The 20,302-nt window shown below is 37.3% G+C and overlaps 1 protein-coding gene across 1 annotated transcript; it reads right to left on the bottom strand.

Annotated features, from left to right (window-relative positions):
• Nucleotides 1-1,488: 1,488 nt before the first annotated feature.
• Nucleotides 1,489-2,415, bottom strand: LOC148534992 (olfactory receptor 1468-like). The gene has a single exon (XM_088464863.1). It carries the CDS (start codon nucleotides 2,413-2,415, stop codon nucleotides 1,489-1,491), a length of 927 nt encoding a protein of 308 aa, XP_088320989.1.
• Between the last annotated feature and the right edge of the window lie 17,887 nt (nucleotides 2,416-20,302).

Below are 20,302 nucleotides of genomic sequence, written 5' to 3'. Positions count from 1 at the left end.
TTCCCTTACAACAGCTCATGACCAGACATCAGCTGTCAAGGCCCGACCAATCACACACACAAGCTTTCACCGAAACACTCTCAATTAGAAAAATATGGCAGAAAAATTATCCAAAAACATTTTAATTGAAAAAAATAAATGAATTTTCTAAATATTAATAATAATACAATTTAAGGTAAAATCAGCAACATGCTGTAGTGTTAAACATGAGGATCATAATAAGGACAAATCATTTAAAATAATCTTTAGATGATTCAGTGATGGGTTCATGTTGCTAGATTTGTGAAGTTAGAACATTATATATATTTATTAACATTTATTTACATAGTGCCACCATATTTCATTGCACTTTACAACTGGGGACAACAAAACATTAATACAACAAATCTGGTTGTTAACAGACAGAAAGAGAGGTAAGAGGGCACTGCTTGCAAGCTTACAATCTATGGGGAAATAGGCATTGATATGCAAGAATAAGTACTGCACATTGCATATTGGTCCAGCTGTAGATTGCAGAGATTTTTGGTGGGCTGGATGATTTAGTCACTCAGCAATGTTGGCCTGGGGTTAGTGGGATGTGTGAGTGTCAAAAGAGAACTAATATACAGTTATGAGTGGACTGTGTAGAGAGTGGTGCCCCTACCTTTAGATGCACCTGGTGCGTGAACCTGAGCAGTGCGAGTGGCATAGCTGTGTGCCGGGAAAAAGGGGGTATAGCCTCATGATAAGGGGCTTCATGTATTGGGGCGGGGTCATGCACCTGAACCCCGGTTTAAGTCTTGCAGGGGGTCCGGGAGGTGCGGGCTGCCCCTGTGGACCACTGTACTTGTAGTGCTAGTTCCCTTACTCTGACAGGAGCCGAGTGCTGCACGTAATTCTTCAGTGCAGCACCCGGCTCCTGACACTGAGGGGGAGTCTGCACTTTGGTGTCACCCCTTGGCTGATAACACCCGGGTGCGGCACGCACTCCCTGCACCCCCCTTGTGATGCCACTGTGTGTAGATACCAAGTAATTAAGTAGAATAGCTTATGGAGATTATGTTCATGGTTATGTAACAAGGAAAAAAGTAAAAAAAAAAAAACACTTTGTCAAATAAAAATGTGATATTACAACATTGTGACACATAGGGCAGGAACCTCATAAACACACAAGGAACAGTGGCTCTTTTTTAAAGAGAAAACTTGTTTTTATTGGCCTACTTGCAGGAAAATAAAATTAGTAGCACCCACTGCTTTTAAAAAGTAATTATTTTTCATACTCCAAAATAGTAGCAAAGACAAATAAACCTGTTTACAAATACAAACAAATAAAACTATATACACTTGCCTTTGAGACACAGTTTGCAAGTTACACAAACATGACAAGCCTCCAGAAAAGCATACACTCAGCAGTTATGTAGAAGAGCACACAAGCATTCTTAATCCACAGTAAATACCTAAGCTGGATATGGAATTGCACCTGGAGTCATTGATTCTGCAAATTCTCCATTATATTTGAATATTTTGTCTTATCCTCAGCAAAGCCCGTTTCATATCTTTGTTCCGTAGACTGTAGATGATAGGGTTTATCATGGGAGTGACAACTGAGTACAGTACAGCAAAGACCGGCTCTAGGACTTTAGAATTTTCAGATGGTGGCATCATGAACACAGACATACCTGTCATATAGTAAATAATGACAATGGTAAGGTGGGATGAGCACGTAGAGAAGGCTTTCTTTCTTCCATCCTTAGATTTCATCTGCAAGATGACCTTGATAATTTTTGTATAAGATGTCAAGCTGAACATGACTGGGAAAACTCCAAATATCAATACCTCCAGATAGATGATAATATAAATGTATTCACTGCCAGCACAGGAGATGTTAATCATAGCCTTAGGATCACAGAAAAACTGATGTATAGTATGTGACTGACAGAAGGACATGTGTGACACTGGAACTGTAAACACAAATGAATTTAAGCATCCTGATATCCAATTGGCAATTGCAATTAAGAGACAGTGTTTTTTACTTAAGATACGGTGATAGTGTAGAGGATCACATATAGCAACATAACGGTCATATGCCATAATGAATATTAGAAGATCCTCTGTGGAACTAACCAGAACATAAAAGTACATCTGGGTGAAGCATTGTATGAAGGACACTGTGTTATTTCCAGATAATAATATGTGCAGCAGTTTAGGCACAGTAGTGGTTGTATAACAGATATCTACTAAGGCTAGGTTACAGAGAAAAAGGTACATTGGGGTTTGTAACTGATTATCAATATATATCACTGTAATTATAATAGAATTAATGAGTAAACCAAATATATATAGGAAGAAGAACACACTGATAATTATAAATGCATAATCCGATTTTGCAGAAAATGATATTAAGTGGAACTCTGTAATATTAGTCTGGTTCTCCATGCCATATTCAGGGTATTCTGTAAAGAAATATTATAATTACTATATTAATGGTCACTGTGTCAGGGTTGGTTCTATTATACAGTACATTAGGTATTGTTTGTGAATAAATCTTCATTTTGTTATTGCACAACTCATGTACTCATACCATTATATCCAGAATATCTTCCTACTATGATATGCTGGGTAACCTCTGATATATTTTATATATATATATATATATATATATTTTTTTTTTTTTTTTTTTTTAAATAACACTCTTCCAAAGAAAAACACTTGCAAGCAATAGTTAAAAATATTTGTTTAGAAATACGAAAGATAATAAAGAGAAATTGTTTAGGGACTTAATACTGTGAAAAAGAAGCTGCAAGTTGTAAATGAAGGCATGTGTATCCCATCTCAACACCAAATTCAACACCAATATATTAGGATGGATCGGCACTATATTAAATATATACTCAATAAATGTAGGGTTACATACAGTATGCAGGAACAATTATGACTAAATATGTATACATCTTTTTAAATGAACATCAAATCATATATATATATATATATTTATATATATATATATAAATAAAAAAAATGAACACAAAATTAATCAAACTGCATGCATCATGTATAAGACTCATAAATACTTTATAAAAACCTGCCATAAACAAAATCAAGGTGCTGGTGGACCATGACTGAATAGGTAAAGAACTGCTCTTATAAACTACAGTAGCACTCTTACTTGGCTATTCATAAATGGACCTTCTAGCACCTTAATATTGTTTTGAAGAGGTTGTTTTACAGTATTTCTGAGTCTTATATATTAATGTAACATGATGTATGTTGATTGATTTCATTATCAATTTTGTTTCCATTTATATTTATTATTTGAGATTTAATTAAACATGTTTATACATATTTAATCTTACCTACCATATCAAGCCCTACATTTATTGGGTATACATTTTTTCATGTTCAGTCATTGAACACTTATTTCATTAATGATTTATATAAAAAAATAAAGTTTTGAAGTCATAAAAGGCATTTATTAAGCATTTTCCCCACTTTGTATATGATACATAATAACAATAATGTAAAAGATCATTTTGGTTGTTTGCCAAAATTAATTGCTCTTCATATTGCCGAATTACATATTGTCATCCAGATATGTTACATTATGTTGAAATCCTCCTTGCCCTGTGTCAAAAGCATTTAGCAATGAGTAAAATATAACTGAGTCTTAAAAAATGTTTTACTTTTTATAAATCACAGAGTTGAAATACAGTAATGTATTATACACAGTACAAATTTGATACCTAAAGCATGGCTAATACCCACAGATATGTTAAAAAGTATTGTTGAATACTAATGATTAAGTATCGCTATAATGATTCAGTCATTGAACACTTATTTCATTAATGATTTATATAAAAAAATTAAAGTTTTGAAGTCATAAAATGCATTTATTAAGCATTTTCCCACTTTGTATATGATACATAATAACAATAATGTAAAAGTACAAATTTAATACCTAAAGCATGGCTAATACCCACAGATATGTTAAAAAGTATTGTTGAATACTAATGATTAAGTATCGCTATAATCATGAGTACATATGCTTGAATAAATATGTAATTTATAAAACATTAAAAACTGGATTATATGGCATGAGGGGATCAAATGTCAAACACTGAGGAGTAAGTTTACTATATGACCTTTCTTAAACCAGCAGTTTAAGCCAGATACATTTTGAAGGCTTTGAAAATCACCCATTAGTAAACTTACATCTTATAGACTGTTGTTAGATCTGAACCATCTAATAATGCTTAGTAGAAACAAACACTCTACACCAGTGTTTATCAAACCTGATCTTCATGGAACTGTATAACAGTGCATGTTATCCAGATCATCTAGCTGGAGCACAGGTGTGTTAATTGACTAACACAATATATTTACAGTTCTACTAATTATCCCTGATGCACTGTTGAGATTCCATGAAGACCAAGCTTGAGAAACAAAAACAAAAGGCATTTTATAATATCATGGTACATACTACAGTGCTAACCGAAAACACTTTGATATCAGTTCCCCTCACAATGATGATCTTACTGATGGTTAAAAATTACAGATATTTTTTTGTAAATATTGTTATTGACTATTTGATATAATGTATTTCATGTGAGAGGTCTTATAAAAATTGAAGATAACATGCTTTTCTTTACCTGAAAAATATATATGACAGAAACAACACAATCATTTTGTGTCCTATGTGCTCATTGATATTTCAACACAATTAAGGCATACAACATGATCACAACCATAGATTAGTTATAGTAACGCTATACAACAGATTGTAAGCTAGTGAAAAGGTCATACAGTAACTCACTTTTAGATCAACATAGACAAAGAACACAGCAGAGAATGGAATCTTATTTATACTGTGTGAGTCTCTAAACATTGTGCAATTAAGGTGCACAATGTTCCCTATAGTATTAGGGAGTTTAAGAAATTATGGAATTACATTAACTATATATTCCACATTTGGGATTTTATTGCACATGTTTTAAAATTAACTATGTGTTCTCTTTCTTTTCATTATGAATTTTCAATTAAAAAAAATAGAAATGTTTTCCACAATGCAGATATTTAGGTAAAATATTGCAAAACATGTACATACATCAAATTGTTTTACAAATTTTTAATAGTTGCCAACAATCTGTGTTTTTTTATGAAACAAAATTGAATATTAGATTTTTTTCATTCTGATTTCCTGTATTTGGCAGCAGACAAAATACTTTAATATCATAATGATAAACATAAAATACGTTCTATTTTCAGATGTACTGTATGGTGCCTTATGTTTTCAGTTTTGAAGGGCATGAAAATTTGAATGCAATCTATGTGGATCCGCTGCCATACCAGCTACAGATGATAGGTGGTAGTGCACTGTCAATGCTAGTAACTTCAAACAAAAATTCAGCACTTTTGTAATCAGCAGTAATGATCAAAGCAATAAACCAAATGGTCCTTATGGCTAATACCTGCTATGAGTTTGTTCATGGAAATTATGATGGCCTCTCTGAAGGGTGCTGGGAATTCCTGAGAATCATATGACAATAATATGTCTGCAGATAGAACTACAAGTATCTTCTATCCCATAGAGTACATCAAAATAGGACTTGGCATCCCATGTTGATTGTCCAAGCTTTGGCCTGGGCCACACCACTCCATATGCAGAATGATCAGTTGATGGGAAACAGCTAGGAGATTTGTTTTTAACATTGAAGCTTGTTGAAGCTGATCTATAACTCTCTAGGTTTTACCACCGATGCCTCCAGAAGACTGTCCCAGATCAAACAACATGGTTGCTTAGTCTCCCAGTATGCTATTGCAGTCAGAGAAAAGATCAAATGGAATTATACTTTACAACTGAAGGGCTTTCATATAGAACTGCTGGACTACATTAAAGATGAGCTCACTTGAGGAACTTATAACCATTTGACAAGAGAAATTAAATACTTAATCACTTGAGAATGATTCTGCTGCCTGGAACATGTATCAAGTCTAGTTGGCATTGGTGGCAATTCTTCCTCTAAATTTGAGGGTAATCCAGAAAATAAAGACTGTTTTGACTGTTCATTTGTTTTGATCTTTTAAGCACAGTACATTAGTCTATTTCTCCACATAATCACCTCCTTCATTTAAGCATTTATTATACAGTATCTGTCCACAAACTTTAGAAATCCATTGTTTTACTTGACTGCTTCCAGTGCATGTAACCTGCTGTTGACTGCAAGATTCAACTCATCATCACTTCCAAAACATTATCCACCTGGGAACTCTTTGAGCTTGGTAAAAAGGTGAAAATCATTTGGAGCAAGGTAAGGATTATAGGGTGGATGATTGAAAACATCCAACCTAGACTATGACAAGCGATGGGCATTGTGATTGATCTTCAATATGTACATTTGGTTTTGCATCATTTAACATTTCACACCTCTCTACCACATCACCATACACCTGCTTTCATTGACAATAAATTTATTGAAGTCTCACTTTCTGCACAGTCAAGAATCAAATAACACTACTCAGTTCACAGTTACTGTGATTTTGTATCACAGGTTTTATTTTAACAATACACAACATCTCCAAAAACAAACATAAGCACACATCACTCATGGAGCACTTTGAAAATTGGTTATGGAGACTGCCTAACCATGAATTGGGGTGGTTGAATGAACTGCACTGTGGAAATGCACAAATGGTCTTTTACTTTTTGGATTACCCTTTTATTTAAATGTTTTGATGTTCATCACCTTCTCCTAGTGAACATGCTTCATATATGCCAAGAGCCATTGTGAATTTAAAAAATGTGGTGTTAATATCTGTCAGGTAACACAATAGGTATCTCAGATTTTGCACTAACTATGGTCAGTGCAAATCATTTTATGCACCTTAATCATATCACACTAGCAACAGGACTGTGATCACATAGATCCTCACATTGGAATATAGCAACAGCAGAGTTGAATATAATACATTAAATATTCTATATCTGTACCTTTTGGACCTTAATGCTACATTATGTACTGCTACCATGGAAATTAAATAGGTCCCCTAACACTCTATGAAAATTGAGCAGGGTTGGGACAGTCTACCAGGCAGTAAGCTGGTCTCCCACTGTTTCTAGCAACAAATAATATATTAGCTATAGCATATCTTTAGTGATCTAATAACTTCATAAAAGACTGGGTTCTGGATCATATATGAAAGAGACTAATAAAGGAATACTTTATTTAGAAAAAGTGGTACAATGTTTATTTACAGAAAATATATAAAGAAAAATGGTTACAGTTTCTATAGGCAAATGTGTCACAAATTCAAATCACAGAATACAACATGTAGCTTATTCTAGCCGGGAGGAATAACAGTAAATGTAGGTACAGTCCTCAATGTAGAATTGATCCCCCCAGTCTGACATAGAGCAACCTGCTCCCATACCTTTTATCAGCTTCCCCCATCATAATGTCATAACCAAGTCTCTGCTGATTGACCAATTAATTAAATCAGGGTTGATGCTAGTAAAAACACCTACATGAGTGAACTTAAATAAATGGACTGTTGGTCCATGCTACATGGCTACACACAGAATAATAGCAGTCACAGAATTGTAATTAATAAATATTTTTTATTTCACAATTTTTCATTACTTTTTGCATAACTTGAAACATTTACTTTAATAATTCGCATACGTATTTGGTTCCCAAGGAATTTTAATGCATACCAATAAAGATGATGGTTTTAAAGAATATATATATTTAGTGTCTCAAATGCACTAGAACCAATACTCTTCTTTGTTTCGATGTGTGTGTTTGATGCTAGCACTGCACACATAATTTTAACTTAAGTACAAATAATTGTACATAATGTTCCCTGTGTAATAACTACAAGAAATATGGTACTGTATGTTCACATTAATCACCATTATTTAAGCTATCATATGAGTGCAAATTGAACATAGCTGGAAAGTATGATGGGTTAGATTACATATGGTTTGGTTCTTCTCTTTTTGCAGTCTAAATACACATTTTGGTAGATGGTTCTTTGTTTATCCCCTTCTTTGCTAGGAGTCAGCCAGGCATCCTCACCTAATCAATTTGCAAACATATAAGAAAGGGGTTGTTTACAAATCCCTGTACAGTTAATGGAATTTCCTAGTTACAGGATGTCCTCAGAGATATACATTCTGATGAACTACCCTCCTGAGTGGAATTCACATTCTATTAATCTTTTTGGGGCAGACTTATAGCCTTACATAGAACCTAAGATCAAAGGAAAACATAACTTATAATATGTCCGAAAATACCTATATCTCTACTGATCACAAAATAGAACTAACTTAATTTTTAAAATCAAATTTAAAGATGCTTATATGTGTCAAAACCAGTCACTTGAAGCTAATCTCAATTAGAGTAATCCAGAATATCCAACACATCCTGCAGTAGTTTATTTATTTTTATGTACACACAACACAGTTATAGATCAGATGGCTACACACATTCAAAATTTTGGTGAATCACGCGAGGACACTTATCTGTAATTAAACTGGCCACAATATGTGCTACTTTCCAATTTGAGGAAATTACATCTAGTCATGAAAGGTTGCCTGATGAGTTCCAAATTTCAACATGGTCTTTGACAAAAAAAGCCAGTAGAGATCCTACCAGCACACAGAGAATAGAACTGGCCAAAAAGCCTGCCACCTTATGCCATGCCACCAAGGTGTGAGAAATATCCACTCAATCAAGGAGCACGACTGCCTATAAACATGAGAACTTGGAAAAAGGAGCTAGATTCCCTGCAGGTGAAGGTTATTTTATGTTGCTAAAACCTTACATTGTTATCAGGCACTCAATCTGACTACAATAAAGAATTTTTACCCCTTACCACTGATCTCTGACCTCTTCCAGAAAGTCTGTCAGACCATGAACTTCACAAAACTAAATGGCCCTGTCAGAAACCTATAATCGAAGCCATGGCCCTTCAGCTCAAAGGATAGCCACTGTGATAACCAGATCATACTGTTTACCTGAAAATCTCCATAGTCATCTTCCAAACATATGTGAATTTCCTCTTTAAATATTTTAACTATTTTCAAATGTCTATTATTAGGCATACATATAGTCTTGCAGTTGTTTTAATACTGGCCATTTTGATGATCCCAACTGTTCAAAATATGCCTCCCATAGAGCGGATATCTTTAATTGGTTCTGGAAATGTCATATCATTAAACACTTTTGGATACAGGTCTAGAAATTCACATCTTATTTCCATTGCAGAAGCTGAGCCAAAGCAACAGTTTCATGAGGTACCGCGGAACCTACAAAGGTCTAGATTTTTCAGGTGGTATTTGAACTTGTGTTTCATGGAAAAGTCCTAAAAATGTATTGCCTCATTAATATCAACTTAACATTCATTTTTTTATATGGAGTTTGTGTTCCCCAATGGTTCTTTCCCTAAATATAGCAATCACAGTAATAATAATAATAATAATAATAATAGTGTAGTGTAGTTTATTAATAAAATAAACACCACCTAGCAACTTAACAAGGAGTTTTGCAATTCTCAGCTCAGAGATAGTATAGATATATCAGTGTTTTCACATCCTTCTGAATTGCATACTTACAAGAAGCATGATATACAGTACATGTGAATACCAGACATGGTTATCCTGATATCAGCCACCAGTAATTGGAAGTATAGCTTGTTTCCACTGAGAAGTAATTGTGATAAGGTAGTCTTATAGTAGAAGCACACACACTGATTTTGGTCTTCTCCACCATGTTTATTTGTTTCCAGGATGTCCACAAAACAATGAGTTTCACAGAGAAGTATGTTCACAATACTGTCACTTATTAACAGAGAACAGCCCCTAGTCACTGGCCACTATATGTCATGCCTTAAATACCCCAGATTCCTCCTACCCCTCCAAGATTGACAGACAAACCACACTCCCTTCTAGTCTTTAATAGAGAGGCCATCACATATGTTAATATTTGGTCAGACATGCTGCCATCCTTCAGAGAGACACAGCATTTTCAACAAGCAGGTAAAACCCCCATTTTATCATAACTGTCCTGGTTTGCTACCAAACACCCCTGGTCCTTACAAAGTACACTATCCCTTTTGCCACTAATAACATACCAGAAAGAAAGGGAAGACAAACTATACAATATAGTGCAGATAAATCCCAATATTTAGTGAACACATAAAATAGATTACAAAAAATAATGACATTAGCAATACGCAAATAGCAGCAATTGTCTCATACCAGAGTAAGATGGTAAAACCACTTTCAATAAAGCCAGTTACACCAGAGATATAGAAGGAAATGTCTGGGCTGACTAGATAAAACTGGCTTTAGCAGCTATGTCCAGATAGACCTCAAAGTAGAGACATCTCCTCGCTGACACGTTTAGACCATTAAATTGTCTTTTTCAAAGCAGAATGGACTGGTGTCTAACTGACCTTCATTTTTATACTAGTAAAGGACAATACTAGTCAAGGGTTTCCAATTTGGTGGATGAGCTTATTATACATGTATTACATAAAAACCTAAATATAAATCAAATGAAAATAATGTTCACACAGAATTCAAACACATTCCAAATTAATATAAAAAATTAAAAAAAGAAACAAACATAACTCATGTCCAGTCAATCAATTTCCTAAAGAGCACTGGAAGCAGGGGTGTATCTATAATGGGTGCAAAGTGTGTGGGGCACATGGGCCCCTGGGTCCAGGAGGGCCATGCACCGCACACCCTGCACCCTTAATATACTTACCTCTCTGGAGTCCAGCATCAGCGCGGGGGTACGGCGCTGTAGAACTGATTGGAAAATGGCCTCGTCATTTGCACATGCACAGTACATGGAAAATGCCCGCCGTTGCCATTTTCCCTGTGACCTGTGCACACGCTATAGACTCTGGGTACATTCTAGTGCCCAGAGTCTATAACTCCGGCACAGGCCGCACACAGTGCAGTGTCCTGCCAGCTGCTGAATGGAGAGGAGAGGCCCTGTGATGTAGACTGCACACAGGCCCCCTCCTTAATAGAAACACCCCTGACTGGAAGTGTGATATCCAAAATAAATGCTATATAAGCCAGAAATATATTTACATATCATAGATTTTTTGGCAGACACGAGGGTGAGTCAAAACTGCACTCCAGTTATATTAAAACTTATGTTTGCTGCACTCTCTTATCAACACTTTCTTTACTAGGTCACTGTCTCCCCAGTCACTGCTATGCAGGTTTTAATGTGTTACATCAGTTTATTTGTGACTGCAGTACAAGACGAAAGAACAACAGTGTGCAGTGATTAGAGTTTTGTGGTCTGAGTGTGTGTCTGGTGCTGATATTTATTGAAGACTTTGTGCACAGTATGAAGTAATGTTGTAAAGAAATAAGTATGAATGTATAGAGAAGTACAAAGAAAGTTGCACAAGTGTCAGCTATGAAGAAGGAGCCGGACGCCCATCCACATCCACAATTGATGAAAACATTGAGCATGCACGTGAACTGATTCTGTTAGATAGTAGAGTGACAGTGGATTATGTTGCAAATCATTTGCAAATTAGACATGGCTCTGCCTATACAAAAATCCATGAAAGTGGTGCATCAGTGGCTCGCAGCTCAGCCTAAAACATTTTTTAATGAGGAAATACGAAAGCTTGTTGAAAGATGGACAAAGTGTCATGAAAAGCAGGGAGATTATGTCAAAAAATAATATATTTGTCTTTTCTGAATGTTAATTAAAATAATTTCTACAGCCAGAGTGCGGAAAATGTTTGACTTACCCTCATATAATAATTTATTTCATCTATATTTTAACTTAAACAAAGATTTTCAAGAGACACAGAGAAATTGGAAGTGGCATCCTGCATTAGGTCCAGGAGGAAATTGTAACTTCAGTAATCTATTACCATAGTGTTTTGAGTCGGCAATCATAAACAGAAATGGTATCCATACACTCTTAGCTACAGTATGATGATATACTGTATACAAAAACAATATTTTGAATGTATTCTTCTGAAAATAAAACAATATGAAATCAATGACAGATGAAAAATAATGGACATATTAAAAACAAATAAAAAAATATATTTTGCAGGTCATTTAAAAACCATTTCAACTAAAATTCAGAATTTATTCCACTAGGATTTGGATTTTGTAGTTAAAAATCATTTTAATTTCCATTTTGGCTAATTCCTAATGCTGGGCATACACTATACAATTATCTGTCAGATATGTGTCCAATCTGGCTGGTTGGAATAAAAATCTGGTAATGTATGGGAGCTAATGACAATCTACCATTTTCTCACAAACACTGGAAAACAGACAAAGATGGTCATCCAGACAAATTGGTTAAATCAAATGAATTTAACCAATTTGACCAATCATGTTTTGCCCATTTTCCAATGTTTAAGATAGGGATGTGCAGGCTCATATAGGTTCGAGTTTGCACGTTGAGTTCGGATTTTTTCCTCCAAAAAAACAAAACGTCATCTTACATGGACGAACATCATCATTCCTGGACTTTTGTCCAGGAATGATGATGTTCGTTCATGTAAGATGACGTTTTGCCTCTTTCTGAGTTCCGTTTTTTTGGAGGGAAAAATCCGAACTCAACGTGCAAACTCGAACCTATCCGAGCCTGCACATCCCTAGTTTAAGACCATATGGTCGATTAAAAGTACAAAAAAGTTTCTAGATATGTGTAACAACTGCAGCCAATAGGAAACTCAAGGGATTCCTTATTTTCCCTTAAACATAATGAGAATATAAACAAGAGTTCCAATAAGTTGCTGTCAATGTTCAATAAACAGATATGGTGGATAAACAAAATAGTCTCTTACTTTCAAAAAGCATAAATCCTACAAATGTTCTTTATGGAAACTCCAATAGTTGTTCCTAAGCTGATGGTTCTTTGCTTTACAAGTTTTCTCGCCGTACACCATAAGCTTCTTTCAGTGTGACTGTCAGTTAAAGAAACAAAAAAACATAGTGCAAATCCATTTGGTACACAAAATATAACAATATTTTATTTCATTCTCCCTGGCTTTTACCAGAGTAGGGTCATTTAACTGCTCCACGGCAAAGACCTCTCTTCTGACCTCTAAATCAGGCAGACAATCAACTGGCTCAATTATACTTCCCATCTCAGTGGGAGGCACATCACTTGGCGAGCCACCATTATGCTCCGCATTCTCTAGTTCGCCAATCATACTAGAAAATGGGAGCATCTCTGACCCTGAAGAAACTTCCTCTGCTACTACATCAGTAACCTTCACAAACAGGTCAGGGTGATTTACCTCTGTACAAAATCGGCTTTCCCACAACTTCCAGAAGTGAGAAAAGTCTCTCTCCAATATTGTATCATACATTAAGCCATGTACCAAACCCACAGAGACTATCGCGGAACCACATGGTGTCTCGATGTTCACTTTTGTGGTAATATAAAACCGAGTATCCCCATGTATGCAGGTAACAACAACAGTTTTACCCTTATGCTTCCATGGGTTCACCAGTTCAGCTTTCATAAGTGTAACTAGGCTACCAGAATCTAACAGAGCCTCTACTCGGTTGCCTTCTGCAGTGAGTACACACATGTGCTTATCTGTCTCAACCTGCCGGTCAGCAGTACAGGCTGGCTGTGCAAAGAAAGACCCCCTGCAGTTGACATGAGCAGTATCACATTGCATAGGTTCAGAGGTAAGTGAGCAATTAGCCGCAATATGGCCAAAACCACCACATTGGAAACACTGAATCACATTAATATCTAGTATTTTATGGGGTATGAACCTTCCTGGCCTGGCTGGCCTGTCTCCAGGTTCCACACCCTCAGTCTTAAGTGCATTCCATCACCTAGCACCCTTCTCCCCTGGAACAGTGTCGATGGGAGTTCACTAATGCATCATCGGGGCTCGGTGGGGCAGACTCAACAGCTCCTCAGCCGCCATGTACCTCTCCACCAGTTTGACTACCTGGTCTGTGGACTAGGATCTGCATGACTCACCCACTTGTGCAGAGATGCAGGTAGCGATCGCAGATACCGGTCCATCATGACTCTTTCCATGATCTGTGGTCCTGTTAGCATCTCAGGCTGTAGCCATTTTGTGGCTAGATGGACGAGGTTATGCATCTGTGAGCGTGGAGGCTTTTCCATTTGGAATTCCCAGCGGTGGACTCGTTGTAACTGAACAAATGAGGTGACTCCCAATCGAGTTAGGATCTCCCATTTTAGCTTTGCATAGTCCTTGGCATCAGCCAGGCACAAATCATAGTAGGCCTTTTGTGGTTCTCCAGACAAGAATGGTGCCACAAGACTTGCCCACTGTTCCTTGGGCCAACTCTTCCTTTCTGCAGTTCTATCAAATGCCGTGAGATATGCCTCCACATCCTCACTTGAAGTCATCTTCTGTAAAAAATGACAGGTGCTTATGGAGTGAGTGTGGATTGGAGGGTCAGTGGATGCATCTTTAGACCAGGCTACCAAGTGTTGTACTACCTCTTTTATGGCCTGGCGGGTTTCCTCAATAGTGACTTGTTGTTGCCTCTGGACTGTCTCCAAGGCCAACAGTTGCACAATGGTGGATTCCTGCTGAGCTCTGGTAGCTTCCTGCTGAAGTTTGTTTGTTTCCTGGTGAGCTGCCATAGCTTGGAGCAAGGCCTTAACAATGCCCTCCATGTTATCTTTAGGTGCAGGTTGGAAGCTGAATCTGGCTTCTCTAAGCATCTGCTGATGTCACCTTCATGGATTCCACAATTTTGTGCCATGTCCCTTTACATTTTTAGGACAAATTTTTCCTTGCTGCAATTTCAGTGTGTGCATGCCCGCATTCTTCACCACTTGTGACACAGTCGGGATAGGGGTCGCTCTCCTGGGTAGATGGGCTCCCTGCTTCACACACAGCAGCCAGAGAAACATGACACAATTCTGGGGTTCTTGTACAGGCTGGCTAGAGCCAGTCTTTATTGTACCGAGGACATAAATAAAACAAAACACAAACAAAATCCTAGCCCATCTGCGCTCTAACTAGACAGTATATTCCCTCACTATCACGAGACTAAATAAGTTCACATCCACAGTACTTACAGGTTGTATCAAACAGTGTCTCAGAGCAAACTAGCCTATGGGCCTACTCTCCCAGGTGTGAGACACTCAGCCACAACTAAACCTAGCTTATCACAGCCATTTCCAGGTGCAAGCCCTAATAAAGCCTGCTACCAGGCTGAAAGGCCCAACACCCAGAGTGGCCTGTGGATGGAGCCCTACCTCTCCTCACATCCACACCCCCAGGACCCATTCTGGCTTTTTACTAAAGCCAACATTTCTAGTCTGTTTTTCCAAACATACTTCTCCTGGGGATTTTAAAACTCATAGGACAGGAATCTGTGACAGACATAGAGGCCAATAAAAACTGCTCCAGTGCTTCTATCACTATATATATATATATATATATATATATATGTTACACTGCACCCCTGTCACCTTCCAGAGGGTCATTAATAAGCTGTTGGAGCCTGATAGGTTTTATGCTGCATTCATGGCATTGGGAGTCATATTTACACATCTACACAAATTTTTGAGAACAGCTGGGGTTGACCACAAACCTGTCTACTGTAAGTGTGCAGTAGCCATGACAGATGCTATAGATTTTGCCTACTGTATGTCACTAGCAGGTACATACAGGTCTCATGTAGCTATGGTAAGGGCAGGAAAACAGTGGCCTACACTAGAAAAAAACAAATATGAGCTATTTTGTCAACAATTTAGCTTGCTATGATAAATAAAACAGCCTACAAAGGTTAGTTTGGTCTGATGATGTGGACACTGCATGATCAGATAACTTGGTCTGGTATATGCATGTCTCCAAATTGTGGTTGTAGTTTTTTACCTCATAAACCCCAAGTGTGGGATTGGGGGATGTGCTGGCCCATGTTAGAAATGATGTGGGAAATCCAGCCTTGTACCTAAGCCACGAACTGCTTCCCTGGGAACAGGTGTATCCAGGGGCACTGAGAAACGGGTGGGTACTAATTTCCCATGAGCTTGTTGAAGGGGCCCAGTGGGAGCCTGGAGTCACCACCCCCAACCCCTCTTACCTGCCAGCAGCAGTTTCTCTGTCCCCAACCCAGCACATGCTGCTGTGAGGTAGTCTGCAGTGGGTCCAGGTAGGTTGCTGCCGCTGAGCTCAGCAGCAGTCTCCTCTGCCTGCACCTGTTGTGTGGGGGAAGGGAGGGTCAGTGATCAACTGATTGTGCCACCTCCTAGAATTGCAGCTGACTGAGAGATGCACAGTGCTTTGTGGTACCACTATTAATATTTTGTCATAACTTTTTGTAGGTTACGTGTCCACGCCTCAACAATAAGGCCATGTCCATTACAGTATGCCGGCCCGGCACCACTCTCTATGTCCCTGAATGTATTCTATCATAGAAAGAAGTACTTAGCGATAGAGCAGGCTAATGAGATCTTAAATGCTGCCTGCTAGGTAGAGGTTGTGTGTTATTTATTTTGTGTTTTAATTGTTTTTTATATTTTTGTGATGAAACTTGAATATTTTGACTTCTTAGTAGGTGTACATTTTTGTCTTCTTTATCTTTTGATCTTTGTTCTATTTTTGATCCCCTAGTAGACTGGATAATACTAGCTGTAAACATCAAAGGCATACATTTTGGAGCTGAGAATGTCCACCCCTCATAATGTACTTTGCTACTAAGCATTGTAGTAGTATTGGCACATTTCTTACTCCTCTGTTGATATTTTCTTGAGGAAACTTTGTCCTAAATTTTTGTCAGAAAAGTAACAGTAAGTGTTCAAGTGACATTGGATAAATGCTATGTTATGAATATTGTGATTTGCAAATCAAAATCAATTAAAATCCCCTGCCATCAGTGCCACAATGATGGGCCCTGATGCTGGGGGTGTGTGGCCCCAAATCATCTGGCTTCTTTCAGTAAAACAATGCACCACTGTGTGAGCTAAAGGTAGAGTGGTAATGCCTCACTTGGAATTCTGGGCCCACAGAGAAGCAAGAGCCTGGGTACCATATACTTGCCCCACCCCCTTTACCTACTGTACGTGCCTGCCATCGCCTGACTATATTTTTTTCATTGGGCTTTCTTTAGTTCTAATAGATCCTTTTTGTTTATCGTGCATGACATAATTTGAGTAGGTAATATTTTAAATCTGTAATACCATCAAATAGTAAAGATGTGTAAGATATACTGCGATAAGGTTAGTGTTTTCTGATTTTAAAACTGTAAATCCTGTACATCAGTATTGGTTTATAGGGGGATTTGCATCCATATTATGGATTTTTCCTATATATCAGACATATATTTTTAGTTGTTTCTAAATAAACAGGTTACACAGTCTCACCCTAGAGGCCCATTAGTAAATCTACAAATTGATTTCACACAGATTAGAAAAAATTACATCTTTGAATATGTTTTGGTAATTGTGTGCATAGTTTCATAATTAATTGGGACCTACCCTTGTGACAAAGCAGATGCTACAATCTTGCCAATTATCTCAAGTTAATACTTTTACCTGAACTCGGCAGCATTTCATTAAGGTGTACTGACACATCAACTTTACTACTATATAATTATTTTCAACAATTTCACATGTCAATAAAAAATAAGTCTAAAACCATCAAAACTAGTTTTATATGTAAATGCTTTATTATTTGCTATACAGTATTCAGGGGCGTTGGGAGGGAGGTTCCAGTGGAGCACAAGCTCCAGGCACCGAAGATGTCCAGAGGTGCTATGCACTGTGCCTGCTGGCTTGCTGGATAGACTAACCAGCAGCTGTCTAAGCTGACAACCACCAGGGGCCATTGCTTCCCCACTGCAACTGTGAACACTGGCCTCTGAAGTGATCAGAGGCTAAGGAAACCTCTGATTGCTTCAGAGGCCAGCGTTCCCAGTGATGAAGTGCACGGGAGATGTCATGACATCACCCGCGCACTGATGAGTCTGTGAGGTCGCACATGCTGGATCTGGTTTGATCCAGTCAGTGCGGCAGCAGGAACAACAACCTGGATGATGGCCATGATGGATCAGGTAAGTACTAGAGGGGGGCACTACTATAAGGGGCAGAACTACAAGGTCACTACTTTAAGGGGCAGGACTACAGGGGAACTACTTTAATGGGCAGAACTACAGGGACACTACTTTAAGGGGCACAACTACTGGGGGCACTGCATATGGGCACCCATACAGGGGCACTGCATATGGGCACAGCTACAGAGGGCATTGCATATGGGCACAACTATGGGGGGCAATACATATGGGCACTACTACAGAGGGCCCTGCATTAGGGTTACTACTACAGGAGTGATATAGATTTTACTTTTTTACTTTAATCCCATATGGACCTTCCTCCTCCGTGGAACACTTGAGGTGGGCTCCATAGCATGCACGTGCTCTGGATGCCCTGGCTACATGCTACATCTCTGACAGTATTACACATTAAAAATCCTACAATTAACTAGTTGATGAATAAATCACAGAAGAACTCTACAGTTTTAGAATTTCCAACACTTATCATTCAGGTACTGATTAGCTTAAATTATCTAGGTCACTGAGAACCTAACTTGTTCATCAATGCAACATATGGTGTTTGGTAGTAATATGTTGAGAATTATTTGACTAGCACTCAATAGAGTAAATACTATGTAGACTAACAATCAACAGTTAACCAGAACTAGCATTATTTATCTTGAAGAGGCTAATTAATTTTATTATAGTATAAGGACCCACTTATTACATTTTAGATTTATTATACAAACAAATAGTATTTTGCACAAATAATTAAATTGCATTGCAAAATACAGTTAACAAATTAGAAAAAATAAATTTATAGAACAATGACCACTTAGATTATTTCCTTTAAAATCAAAGGTCCAGTGATGGTATTCACAACATGTAATTTTTACAATATAATTCCTGTACTATTTGTTTGTTACATATAATTTGGTGGTCAGGCTATGCAACATGCTTTTTCTGGACTTTAGGCAGTAATTTAAAGAAGCTTTCATAGAGCAATGTGCACATATTGTATACCATTGTAAAGAGAATGTATCTGGCTTAGATCATAATATAATTGATAGTCACTGTATCTTAATTTAACTAAATGTACAAAAAACCTTGCATTTGTCTTTAATAAAATGTATATTTTTTATTTCCAGAATCATTTGTTTGGTCAGTACTGAATTCATTTGAGAAGGGTAGAGTGTATGTTAGGAGAAGGGTGAAGTCTTATTTCAATAGTGATTAGTATTTGGTTGGCCTGCCCTTTCACTTGAGCAGAGCCACACAGCACTTAGGCATTGATGAAATCAGGTTCTCTAGAAGAGCTTGAGAGATGATTTGATTAAAGGTTGTGATAAGAGCTTCAATTAGATCTCTTTTTGTTGTGAACTACTTGCTTGAGACCTTGAACCCAATGTTGTGCTACAATTTTTTTGATTTGGTATCTAAATCCTCATAAAACAACTTTTGCTAATGGTAACATTCTTTATTGCTTCTGCTTGAGGACAAAGCTTTCAGAAAGAGCGTGAGATTTAATGTTCCAATCCCCAGGTCAAAATGAAACCAAATAATTGAGTCTGGAAAAAAAAAAAGTCAAGAGTGCCCATTTGGAGCTCAATCTTTCCACAGATTCCCAGTATTGGAGGCCTCTTTTTAAACTCAGTATAAAAAATTATGTGATGACGTGCCCTATCTAGTCAATGCCTTCACTCTTCAAATGTCAATTTATGGCTAATAACTCTCTGTTGCCTACTGTACCTTGTAGTTATTTTCAGTTGAAGAGAATTATCTTAAGAAGTATGCACATGGATGAAGCTTCCCTATCATAGTGGTACTCTTAGATAATACTACCCATGCACCCACCTCCGAGGCATCCACCTCCACAATAAATGGTAATTTAATCAGGCTGTAAACAGTAATTAGTCATGATGTACATTGTAGGTGCATTTAAAAAAACCCAGTGCTTCAGGTGACCACTGTAAAGTAATGTATTATCTGTTTTTTTTATTGCAGCAGTTGTCTATAATAGTTATCAAAATGCAGGAGTCTTTGTAAAGCCTTGAGTTTATTGAGTAATTAGCAATCAATGAAAGCATGACATTTGAACAAGGTCAAACAGAACGGTTTGGCTGATATTATGAAACCTAGTACTACAACTTTGTCGACCTCAAATTCATTATCTTTTTTTGAATGATTTTGAAAACAATCTGACCTTGTTATGATATTCCATGAGCAAGGAAAAAAATATCTAAATGTCATCCAAATAGTCAACCATGATTTATTCCAAAAATT

This window comes from Taudactylus pleione, unplaced genomic scaffold (genome assembly GCF_031769625.1).
Source record: "Taudactylus pleione unplaced genomic scaffold, aTauple2 ptg000061l, whole genome shotgun sequence".
Taxonomy (NCBI): Eukaryota; Metazoa; Chordata; class Amphibia; order Anura; family Myobatrachidae; genus Taudactylus; species Taudactylus pleione.
Note: the sequence above shows the minus strand (reverse complement) of the source record. Positions and strands in the feature narration are given on the sequence as shown.

Coding starts and splice junctions, on each gene's coding strand:
- LOC148534992 (XM_088464863.1), bottom strand. CDS start 2,415: ATGGAGAACCAGACTAATATTACAGAGTTCCACTTAATATCATTTTCT.